The 11,606-nt window shown below is 50.4% G+C and overlaps 2 protein-coding genes across 2 annotated transcripts in view; one reads left to right on the forward strand and one right to left on the reverse strand.

Moving 5' to 3' along the window:
* HTR6 (5-hydroxytryptamine receptor 6) overlaps positions 1-5,867 on the forward strand; it is an 11,598-nt gene extending 5,731 nt beyond the window's left edge. The window contains exons 2-3 of the mRNA XM_011357502.1: positions 5,039-5,197; positions 5,392-5,867. Of these exons, the coding sequence (XP_011355804.1) occupies positions 5,039-5,197; positions 5,392-5,835 (603 nt within the window). The 3' untranslated portion in view covers positions 5,836-5,867. The remainder of the gene's footprint in view (positions 1-5,038; positions 5,198-5,391) is intronic.
* Positions 5,868-7,981: 2,114 nt separating this feature from the next.
* TMCO4 (transmembrane and coiled-coil domains 4) overlaps positions 7,982-11,606 on the reverse strand; it is an 84,944-nt gene continuing 81,319 nt past the window's right edge. The window contains exon 17 of the mRNA XM_023529392.1: positions 7,982-9,165. Within this exon, the coding sequence (XP_023385160.1) occupies positions 8,758-9,165 (408 nt within the window). The 3' untranslated portion in view covers positions 7,982-8,757. The remainder of the gene's footprint in view (positions 9,166-11,606) is intronic.

Consider the following 11,606-nt stretch of genomic DNA (forward strand, 5'->3'; position numbering starts at 1 on the left):
GAGGCAGAGGCAGAGGCAGAGGCAGAGGCAGAGGCAGAGGCAGAGGCAGAGGCAGAGGCAGAGGCAGAGAGAGAGACGTGTGTGCCCGTGTGGGAATGGGGCTCATCCTTGGGAGGGTCAGCCTGGTGAAAAGCAGCCGCAGGAGGCCAGGCTGGGGGTTCCGCTTTCTTAGCTTCTCTCTGTCTGGCAGGATTCCCGTGTTTCCGGGGTCTATAGCCCTCTTCCCACCATCCTCTTCTGTACCTCATGTTTCTCCCCTTCTCCCACCCGTCTCTCCCTCAATTCCATCTCACCCTATTCTCTTCCTTCCTTCCGCACCCCTATCATTCTCTCTTCCTTCTTTTCCATCAATTTCTTCTCCTTCCCCTCCTCACCGCCTTTTCCCACCACCCCACCGCCTTTTCCAACTATGCATCATTCTGTCTTAGCAATCCACCTTCCCTTCCATCTCTGCTTCCTCCTCCTTCTCCTCCTCCTTAGAGGAGGAGGAGGCTGTGATCACAGAAATATCTCGGAGGGGAAGGAGAGGGCTGCACTGGGGAGAGGCTGTCAGAGGAGCAATGTCGAGCATGGCAGGCTCGGCTGCTGCTGGGAACAAGGTGACTTGGTGCAGCCAGGCTGGGTGCAGGACCTTGTGTGTCTGGCTGGTCATAGCTTCAAATCCTGCCTCTTTTCCATCATGTCCAGATGACTATGGACAAGTCCCTCACCTCCCTGTACTCCAGGGGAAATGCTATTTATCACTTGAGGCTGTTTGAAGAACCAATGAGATAATCTACATAAACCTGGCACATAGTAGATGCTCAACAAATGTTAGTTCCTCTCCTTTCTTCTTGTGGTAAAATATATGGTTCTGAGGAGCTCACCCCTTTTAAGGCTTTCTAGGAAAAAAAAAAGCCACCATCGCTGCCACCAGCATCATCATCACCATTATTAAAGAGCTAAACTGGACACTAATAACAATGAGTAACAACGGCAACATAGCTAACACTTATGTGGTACATACTATGTGCCAGGCACTGTTTGAGTAACTCTATATTATCTTACTTAACCTTTACTACAGTCCTCTGAGGTAGATGCCATTCTGAGTGTCATTTTGCAGGTGAGAAATCTGAGGCACAGTGAGGTGAAGGACTTCGCTGAAGGTCCCTCAGCTAGTTGGTAACAAAGCCATGATTTGAAGCCAGGCAGTCTGGCTTGTAACCCTCACACTATGATTAGATGATTATAAAGATTTTAAATTACACAGGGAATGTGCAAGCATATTTTAAAATAAAAATTCAAACAGAGATGGAAGACCTCTCCGACTGCCATCCAGTCACCTTCCTCTGCCAGGGTCACTCATTAATTTAGCATATATCTTTCCAGTCCTTTTCCAATATGTTCATATATCTGTTTACATACCTAAAGAAATTTAGTGTTCTGTGCATTAAAACAAAACAAAACAAAACAAAACAAAACAAAAATGGAATCATGCTGTGTTGTTTTACAACTTGTCATTATCGCTTAATAGGTCTTGGAGATCTTTCCATTGGATTGGTTTATTCTTTTCGACATCTGTGTAGTATTCTGTAATGGGATGTACCATGATTTTTAACCACTCTCCTTTTGATGGACATTTAGGTGGTTTCCATTTTTTTCCTATCACAATGGTGCATATTCTTGTGTGTGCCACGTGCGTGGGCATGTGCGCAGGTGTTTATAAACATAGGAACCTGTAAGCAGAATTGCCTCCTGAAAGGACACTGCCAAATTGTCCTCCAGGTGGCTGCCCTCTGACAGTGACATGTGTCATAGACATGTATAAGGGACACGCAAACAACAGAACATGGTCACGAGGGGCTGCGAAGTGGCTACAGGGCAGGGAGAAGTAGGGAGGCAGAAGTTAGCACTAGTCAGACCCTAGGGTGTGGGCTGGTGGTTACCATTGGCTTCTGTTCCATGAAGGCCTCTCAGTGACAGAGATGGGTTTTTGTAACCCCACCCCGACTGTGGCCCATGGGCGCCGTCCCCACAAATGGAAGCAGCATGGGAAAGTGGAAGAATTGGTTTCTGGAGCCAGAAATGACTTTGAATCCATGACTCAACACTTATCTGTTGTGTAGCTCCTGTCAAGTTATTTTGCCTCCCTGAACCTCATCTACAAAATGGGGATAATCCCTACCTTCCATAAAGACTGAACGGCATAACGAATATCAAATGCTGATGCATAAGTAAGTGCTCAATCAATGGGGATCGTAGTGCTGATTTGGGGTCTTGGTCTGAGGCTTGTACTAGCCCAATGTGACCCTGGGAAGGTCCTCTACTTTCTCTGAGCCTCAGTTTCCTTCTCTCTTCCCCTTTGCCTGTGTTCTTGGGTTAACTTTTTGGGGAGAAGAGGAGAAAGAAAACCCAAGGTTCTTCCCAGGAAGATTAGAGAGGGAATCTCAGATTATCTTTACTCCGTCTCTGGAGCTCCCTGCCCTGCCGACTGCCCCAAAGATATGTCCCCAAGTGCCTCAGTTCCCCAGTGCCCTAGAGCTCTGACAAAGTCAAGGCTCTCTCTTGGCTTCCCTCTTTCAGGTAGTCAGGGGCCAGAGGGGTACCTGTATGGGTGGGGCCTTCTGGAGACAGTGGCTCCCCGCTTCCCTATTGTCTGTCCCCATTGATGGCAATTCGAAGCCATGGCAAACCTTGAGATTATTTTGAAGCAGGAGCTTATCCTCTAGGCTGACCACGATGGGGCCACAGAAGCCATATGGAGATCACTCTGGAGGAGAGAACATGAGAGGAGGAGAGAGAAAAGCAGATCTCCTTTTCCTCCCCTGCTACAGCATGTTGAGTCGGAGCATTTGCCCTGGCGTCTATGCTTCTTTGGGGAGCCAGAGCTGCTGGCAGAAGGACAGGGCCCCCAAGGGTGCTAAAATTTCTCTAACCTCATACATACACCATTGAGCCAACATCAGGGCGACCAAGTATTTAGCTTTTACTCTGCGGTAGGCACTGTGCGTGCATTTATTATCCACGGCCTCACAGCAACTCCATTGGTGAGTATTATTTCTCACACTTTACGGATGTGGAAACAGAGACTCATGCAAGATCACAGAGTAAGTGAGTGGTAGAGGCATGATTTGAGGCCAGATCACTTGTGTTAAAAAGCCTCTTGCTTCTAAAAACTCTTGCTTCTGCACAGTGCTGCCCCACTAAGACACAGGGGAGAAAGCAAAGGGCTCTCTTTGACTGGTCTTTGTGAATTTGCCCTTGATATTCATATAACCAGACTTCACCTAGATGAACACACTGAAGGCCGGGAGTCACAGTGTGCTTCAGCTCCTGGCTCCTGCCCACGGCCACCCCAGAGTTAGACCCACGATCCTATAAGAAAGATAGTATGGAGCTGGAGTTTCAGCACCATGGACAGGAAACCAATTCCAGCTACCCTGGGGAGGCCGGGAGGGAAGGGCAGGGCTGGAAGGGGAGCTCCTGCACCTGGGAGAGGGATGCGGGGTTTGGCTTTGGTGCTTTCTGGAGCTGACACATCTTGGCTTTGCCTCCTCCACCCCCTTACCATCTGCGAAGGTTGCCAGGGAATCTGGTTCCCTTCCTGCCTGCTCCTGATTCTTTCAACCACCCAACCCACCACTGGTTGCTTCATGAACTAAGCTGGGCTCTCACGCAGCTTAGAAAATGTTGGGAGGAATTCCTGGTTTTCAAAGCCCAGATGTGTTCCCTGGCAGCGCACACACCCTTTGCGTAGCTCGATGAATTGTGCATATCTCTGCACACCAATATTTAATTAAATCGTGAATATTGGTGGGTCTCTCTTTGTGTAAGTCTTATGTATGAAAATTCAAATTGTTTACAGCACATGGTTTAGAGGAGGACTTCACATTCCAACTTTCATGGACCCATAGGGGTTCACGGATGGACTGCAAGGTGATCTCAGAACCCTCAGGAAGTGTGGGAATTATTTGTCACGTGTGTGTGTGTATGTAAAAATTTATAAGCTTTTAGTTTTCTGGGGAGCAGTTTTATAGATTTCATTAGATCTCTAATGGGCTCATGAGGTTGAAACGTTATGGGAACTGCTGGGTTAAAGTGCCATCTAGTTTGGAGAGCCTGTCTATGTTTTGGGACTGCTAGTCACCTGGGTGAAAAGTCAGACTCTAAGCTCTTCATCCCCATATCCTCCTTTCTATGGCTCCTGTGAAGCAGCTTCTTTCTCCTCCTTCTCCACATTCCTGACCTTGGAGTCTATGTTTGGGAATGGAGATGTCTGCCAGTCCACCACATAATCTGAGTTGTAAAATGCCAAGGTCACTAGCACCCCTAATAATTCGCAATAGAGTTTATTGTAAACATTTGCTCTTTGCGGATGTTTTAAAAAAATCACTTTATATCGTGGAGCATGAGCGTAATAGTGCAAGCAAAAGCCTCACTCCAAAGTATGCAGAGAAGCCATATACAAAGAGATTGCCAAGCCCTGGACAGCGACAGCGCCTATTTTGTCAAGTACTCGATTGCAGCTAATTCTTGTGGCACCAAAGGCTTTGAGAGGTGCTGGGACTCACAGTTGTGTGTGTGTTGGCCCCTATAGAGTTGACCTTTGCATAGAGGGTGGATTCTTTGAACTGGGTGATATCTGGGGCAGTGTTTCTCTGTCTTGCTGTATTTCCTAGGGCTCCTTGTGAAGTGCTGGGTCAGGATTAAGGCTCAGTCTATTGTTGGGGTGATGGCACAGTCTTGGGCTAAGTCTGGTCCAGGATTAAGGCTCAGTTTGAGACCTTGGTTATATAGGGCTCAGTCTATGGTAGGTATCAGGGATCAGACTGGGACCATGAGCAGGGCTTGGTTTATTGCCAATGTCAGGGCGTAGTCTGGAGTCAGGGTCAGGCCTCAGAGCCAGACTACGGTTGGGGCTCAGTCAAGGGTGAGGGCTCAGTTTGTTGCTGGTACTAGGGTTCCATCTAGAATTAGGATGGAGGCTCGGTCTGGGGCTGAGATCAAGGTCAGACTGGGGCTCTTTCTCAGCTGACTCATGTGGCTTTTCTTTCTGCAGGTGCCCGGGACCCCACACCCAGGGCTGGAGTCGGCTGACAGCAGGCGTCTGGCCACCAAGCACAGCAGGAAGGCTTTGAAGGCCAGCCTGACACTAGGCATTCTGCTGGGCATGTTCTTTGTGACCTGGTTGCCCTTCTTTCTAGCCAACATAGCCCAGGTAATGCCACTGCAGGGGGCAGGTGAGTCTAGGCCTTCCTAGGGAGGCCCTAAGTCCCACCCCAGCCCAGACATGGGGAGGGAGGAGGGTGGGCTGCCTCTCATGGTGTACGTGTTTGTGTCTATCCCAGCCCTGCTGGGTGGGGTGGTCTGCGTCTGCCCTGGGACCAGGCGTGATGCACCCCATCCCTCCAGGCCGTGTGCGACTGCGTCTCCCCAGGCCTCTTCGATGTCCTCACGTGGCTGGGTTACTGTAACAGCACCATGAACCCCATCATCTACCCACTCTTCATGCGGGACTTCAAGCGGGCCCTGGGCAGGTTTCTGCCATGTCCCCAGTGTCCCCAGGAGCGCCGGGCCAGCCTGGCCTCACCCTCTGTGCGTACCTCTCACAGCGGTACCCGGCCTGGCCTGAGCCTACAGCACGTGCTGCCCCTGCCTCAGGCCTCTCACACTGACTCTGACCCAGGCTCAGGAGGCTCCTCAGGCCTGCAGCTCAGGGCCCAGCTGCTGCTGCCGGGAGAGGCCACCAGGGACCCCCTGCCGCCTGCCAAGACTTCTGCCGTGGTCAATTTCTTCAACATCGATCCTGTGGAGCCCAAGCTGCGGCTGCATTTTCTTGGTGCACCCCCGAACTGATCTGGGTTTGGAGCTGGTTGGTGGAGAGCTGGCCTGGATGGAACCAAGTCCCCGAGTCTTTGGGCCAGCTCTTGGCTGAGGCCAGGAGGCTGCAGGTCTCCTGGGAGCCCTCCGAGCTCCAGTGGGGTGCACTGAGTCAGCCCTCACTGTCCATTTCAGGTCCCCTACCTGAGGGATAATACCTGGCTCTGATAGTTTTCTCCAAGATGCTCCATTGCCAAGTGTAACTTGTGGCTGTGTGTAGAGGATGGATGGTGGGCTCTGGGATTGGGGAAGAGAACCTCTTGGTTCAGATTAAGCTGAAGACAATCATCTTGTTTGCACATTCCATCAGACTGCAAGGGAGGGATGCCTATGTCTGCAGTGATGGATTAGGGTGGGGCTGAATCCCTCACGCCTCTTAGTTTATGGGCCATCAGCATCAGGATCCTCTCCTGGGAGTTTGTTAAAAATGCACACTTCTGCCCCCACCGTGGACATGCTGAGTCAGAATCTGTGTGTTAGCAAGATTCCCGATGACTCATGAGCACATTAGTTTGAAGTGCGCTGGCTTGGATGATCCTTACCCTGAGGATGGTGTGCCGGACAGTTTGTGGACAGGCCAGCCGCTCAGGATGCATGTGGCTTTACAGGAAACTCCCGAACCTGGGAGTCAGGCATAAATTTGAATCTCTGCTCCACTGCTTACTAGCTTTGCACAGGTTACTTAACCTGAGCCTTTAATTCCACATGCAAAATGGGGTAAGGATGCCTGCCTCTTGGGCGGTCACGAGAGTTAGGACAATGTTCCTAGGATGCCTGGCACCTGGCAGGTGGCCAGGAGGTGGTATGTGCTACTGTGATGACTCCTGGCCATCCCCAGCCCCCTGGCCTCTGCCCATGGGCCAGGAAGGGCTATTTGTTCCCATTTCCCCACCATCTTCCTTCTCTTCTTCAGCCCCGTGCCTGCTCCCAGGCTGCTGCATTGCCTCTCCTGGGGCAAAGGGGCAACTGGTGGTTTCTTGCTCAACATCTGGGGTGTGTGTCCCTCTGCCTTGGGCTCCTTTGGATCTGAAAGGAAACCAGCTGAAGGGGACAGAACCTGCCCCTGGCCCTACCTCTTTCTGGCCTTCCCTGGGTCACTGAGGAAAATGCGAGTGGTGGCCACTCAGGTCAGTAGAGTTGAATAGGAGCTGTCCCTGGTGTGGGTTGGTGACCTCGGGAGGCAGGTGAACCCTGGTACAGGGGCCTGCTTTTTTATTTTTCATTTTGAGGGTGTCTCGGTTCCTACAGTTGACCTGCTGTAGGCTCATTTTCAGTTTGTGGTCTTTCTTATACTATCCTCCCCTTCCTCCCAGCCCCAACCACATCCCATCAACACAAACTCCCAGGGGGGCCTTTGCTGCTGGTCTGCTGCACTCCTTGGTGCTGATTAGACTCAACTCTGGCCCTGGTTGCTGGAGGCAGAGGGGCCATGGTGCTTGTTGGGGCTTCAGTTCTGCCCCCAGGTTTCCCCAGATGGACTCTCAATAAACATTAGCTGAAGGCAGTGGCTGTGGTGTGGACTGAATTCGCTTGAGGGGCCATTCAGGCTGGAGAAGCAGCTGGTGAAATGGGAAGGGGCCCTGGGCACAGATGTCCTGCTTTGCTTTGAGATCTCAGCAAAGTCATTTTCCCTCCTGGAGCCTCAGTTTTCTGTGGGTGACATGAGATTTCGGACTAACAGTAGCAGGAATTCTGTAAATACTTGTCATATGAACAAATACACGTCTCCCTGAGGACCAGTTCAGCTCCAAAACTCGAATTCCTCCTGCCTCTCCCTCTCCCCGCTGCCTCCTCCAGAGCTTGTCAATACTTTCTCTGCCTTGATTTCTCCACCTGCACAAAGGGTGGGGATTATCTCTGGCTCTGTCATTCAGGGACAGTGGGAGGAACAAACGGGAAAGTTCCCCCGGATGCAGATACAGTAGTTAAGAGCTTGGGCTCTAGAAGTTGACTGGCTGGAGTTTGAGATTGACCGGTGATGTGATCTTGAACAGGTTACCTAACCTCTCTGGGCCTCAATATCTGCACGTGTGAAATGAAGATAATAATAGTAGCTACCTCATAGGGTTGTTGTGAGGGCCAGCTGAGACAATCCATGTAAGTACTCTCTACATGGGAAAAGTAAATGGTAGCTATTACTCTTTAGTTTTACAATCATCATCATCTCGGTTCTGCCACAGGAAATCCTTGCCCCGTAAAATTCATTCTTGCCACCAGGCCCAGTTCCTGCCCACACTGCATGCGGATGCAGCATTTACTCACCATGCTCTGTTACAATTATATCCAGGGTCACCATTAGCACAACTTTGGGGGGTAGTGCCCTTCACATCACGCCTCTGTAGTTGTGCAGTGCCCAGCCTGCACGGCTGTATGTGGCAGATCTGACTGGACCTCCCAGGAGCAGAGCGGGTTGCCTGTTCCCCACTTGCATCTGCTCCCCACTTGCGCCTGCTCTGCAGGTGAGTCATTGGTGCTTATTGGCTGGCGGGCAGCCCTGGAGTGGATGGAAGAGCAGGCAGATACCTGGCTTTACTGAGGCCAGGGGAGAGTGGTGGGAGGGAGCCTCAGGCCCCAGAGAGCTACCTGGATCTCCTGATGGACAGCCAGACCCCAACAGGTGTGACCTGGAGTACTGGAGGCCCATGGCTGATAGTCCTGGGCCTCTCAGCTGTGCTTGGATGACTTTGCAGGGGTCCAGCCTTGCTTCCCCAGAGATAGACCATCATATTTCTACAATTCTCCCTCTTTTCAATTTCTTGCTTTTTAATGCCAAAACCTTTGATTTAGGAAAGGCACTGCTGGAAATTCTTCAGAGCTCACACGGGGAGCCTGGTGGAGGTGGGTAAGAGAGCGCTGTAGATGCAAATCTGGGAAGACGGCTCAAGTCCCCTTTTGGGGTCAGTCCAGCCCTGGGCAGGGCCCCTGAATCTCACTGGCACAGCTGGGGCAGCCCAGTGGGTTGGGGCCCATGCCATGGCTGCAGATCTTGGAGCTCTCAGTAGGGCTGGCAGCAGCAGGAAGGGAGGCCCCTTCAGATTGGTCCAGCCTCGTTGGCACCTGGGCTTGGCTGGGGTCAGTGGATGTGGCCACTGTGGGTGTGTCTCTGGGTGTGGGACCCTGGTTTTTTCTGTCCTGGTCAGTAGTCTTGTCTGATGAGGAGGTGGCTGCTGCCTGGTGAGGCTCCTTTTGAGACAGGCTGCTGGGGGCCAGCAAGAGCCCCTTTTCGTCCCAGCCTGGCTTGGTGTGGATCCCCACGGCCTTCAGGATGACATCCATCTGCTTGGCATAGTCCAAGTGTCCACTGACCTGCAAGAGGACAGTGAGTGAGGGCCATGGTGGGTGGCCAGAGCCCGGCCCGCCCTAGGCCCTAGGCTGAGCTCCCTCTGCCTCTAGGTTCAAGGTGGCTCTAGAACTCATTAACTAAAGATGAAGGAAGTTTCTCTACAAAATCTGGGTCATCTGGGGGCAGGAAGGAATCTCTTGACAGACAGAAAGTTGGAGCGGAAGTTCTTCTCTGCCTGCTGCCTTAGGTTACAGCAGAAGGGCTCTGCCGCTCACCAGCTCTGGGGCCTTGGGCAAGCCCCTTTATCTTGCTCACCTCTACTTGCCTCAGCTGTAAAATGGGGACAATAAGAGTGGCTACATCAGAGAGCTGTTGTGAAGATTCCCCCAGGTAAAGCCCCCAAACTGGAAATAGAGCTATGGCACAGAGTGCAAGGTGCCTTCTACAACTTACTCTCTCCCTTTTCTGTCAGTCATTAGAATTCTGATTTATAGCTGGGTACATTCTCCGGCCTCCCTTACAGCTAAGTGTAATGTTTTGACAAGTTCTGGCCAATGAGATGAAGCAGTAGTGTTATGTGGTGCTCCCTGGAAGTCTCTTTAAAAGGTGGCATATTCTTCTTTTCCCCCTACTTCCTTTTTCTTGTGGGCCGGAACTGAGACATGATGGCCAGAGCTTAAGCGGCCTTCTTGGGCCATGAGTTGGCTCACAAAAGTCTACTTGCTTGCTTGCAGGGGAGCAAGACAGAGGGAATTTTGGCTCCTGAAGACTGTGGAGCTACCATACCAGCCCTGAATGGCTTATTTTGGCCTTTTTTTTTTATACGACAGCATCAACTCTTGTATGTTGAAGCCACTTCAGCTGGGCCTCTGTTATATGGATCTGAATCTTCACTAAGACAAGGGTCAAGAACTCAGAAGTGCCCACCTCTTCCTTCGAGAATAGAGACATCTCATTTTTGTGTGGGATTGTATCAGTGAATGAAAAGTAGGGGTGTGGTTAGAATGCTGGATGCCTAACTGTGATAGTAAACAATGCTCGACACATAGTAGGTTCTTAATACATTTCAGAAAATGAACTTATTGGACATGCTCCTTGACTGGTGTTGGCTGCTAATTATAGATGAAGACATTGAGCCATAGAGAAGAAGAGTGACTTGCCCAAGGTCATAGAGCTAGGACTTGTCAGAGCTGGAATTTGAATCAGGTCTATTCTCTTCAGAGAAAATCAGGGAGAGGAGACTTTACAAATCATTCTCATTTTACAGATGAGGAATGTGAAGCCCAGAGAGAGCTGGTGGTTTGCTTAATGACACACAGCACGTGAAGAGGAAAGCCATGTGCTGTGCTTGAGATGCTGCATGCAGAGGCTGCTTAGTGCAGATCTGCTCCCTGCAATGGAGCCTCGTGCTCTCTCAGCCGATCTAGGGGGTCTGCTTTAGTGTCAAAGGCAAGCACAAGGCAGCACATGCCTTTAAGGCCGAAGAGGAAGGTTTTGTTTAAAGAGAAGATAGGAAAAGACTGGGGAGGCTGGCGTGGGAAATCCCAGGAAATAACACAAAGGCTGGGCTGGTACCATCTGCATTTCCATTTGAATCACAAATCACACTGGGTTATTCAAGTGACTTTTTTTTTCAAGAAAAAAGATAGTTCTCTGTACAGTTTTGTTATTTTATCATAACCAGAACCTGCCTGTGTCTTGTTCCTTTCTTTACCAATTCCTTTAAACAGTGTGCAGTGAAAACGCGCACATGTATACACGCATATAAGGAGCTTTTCAGATCCCTGGGTTCAGGGGGGAGGTCAAGGTGGGGCAGTGTCCTTTTCTAGAGGGTGGACACTAGTGGCTGCCTGGCATTAGGAGACACCTAAATTTGGGATCTGAGAAAAAGGGAGTTCCAGCTTTAGTTCTGCCATCTTACTAGTAACTAGGTGAGTCCTTACAATGTCCAGAACCTCAGCATCCTCATCTGTAAAATGAGATCGTAATACCTACCTTGAATGTCTGCTACAAGGGTCTGGCACTTTGTAGGGACTCAGTATATGCTGCCTTTTATTATGATGTTCCATATATGACCCAAAATACTCTTATAGGGATAATAACCAATTAGTGATACTCACCTCATGGTGTTGGTGGGAAGAAATAATGCAAACCACAAGGCACAATGCCTGGCACATAGTAGGTGCTCCACAAATATAAGTTCCCTTACCCTAATTTCCTTGGGAGGGGGGAGTTAGTTAGACTGATCTATTTGGGAACTCAAAATGGCTGCTCAAGCTCCAGCCATCACGTCTGAACTACAGCCAGCAGAAACCTAGACCCATAAGGACAGAAGAGAACTGCCTCCCTTCACCTTTTAATGTTGGTGAAAGGCTGGTGCCAGGGCTGGATGGAGGCAGGAAGGACAGGAGGAAAGGGGGGTGTTTGTGGCTACTGGCTACAGCTGATTCCAGATGGGAATTTG

The sequence above is a fragment of the Pteropus vampyrus genome, unplaced genomic scaffold (genome assembly GCF_000151845.1).
Source record: "Pteropus vampyrus isolate Shadow unplaced genomic scaffold, Pvam_2.0 Scaffold36, whole genome shotgun sequence".
In the NCBI taxonomy this organism is placed as follows: domain Eukaryota; kingdom Metazoa; phylum Chordata; class Mammalia; order Chiroptera; family Pteropodidae; genus Pteropus; species Pteropus vampyrus.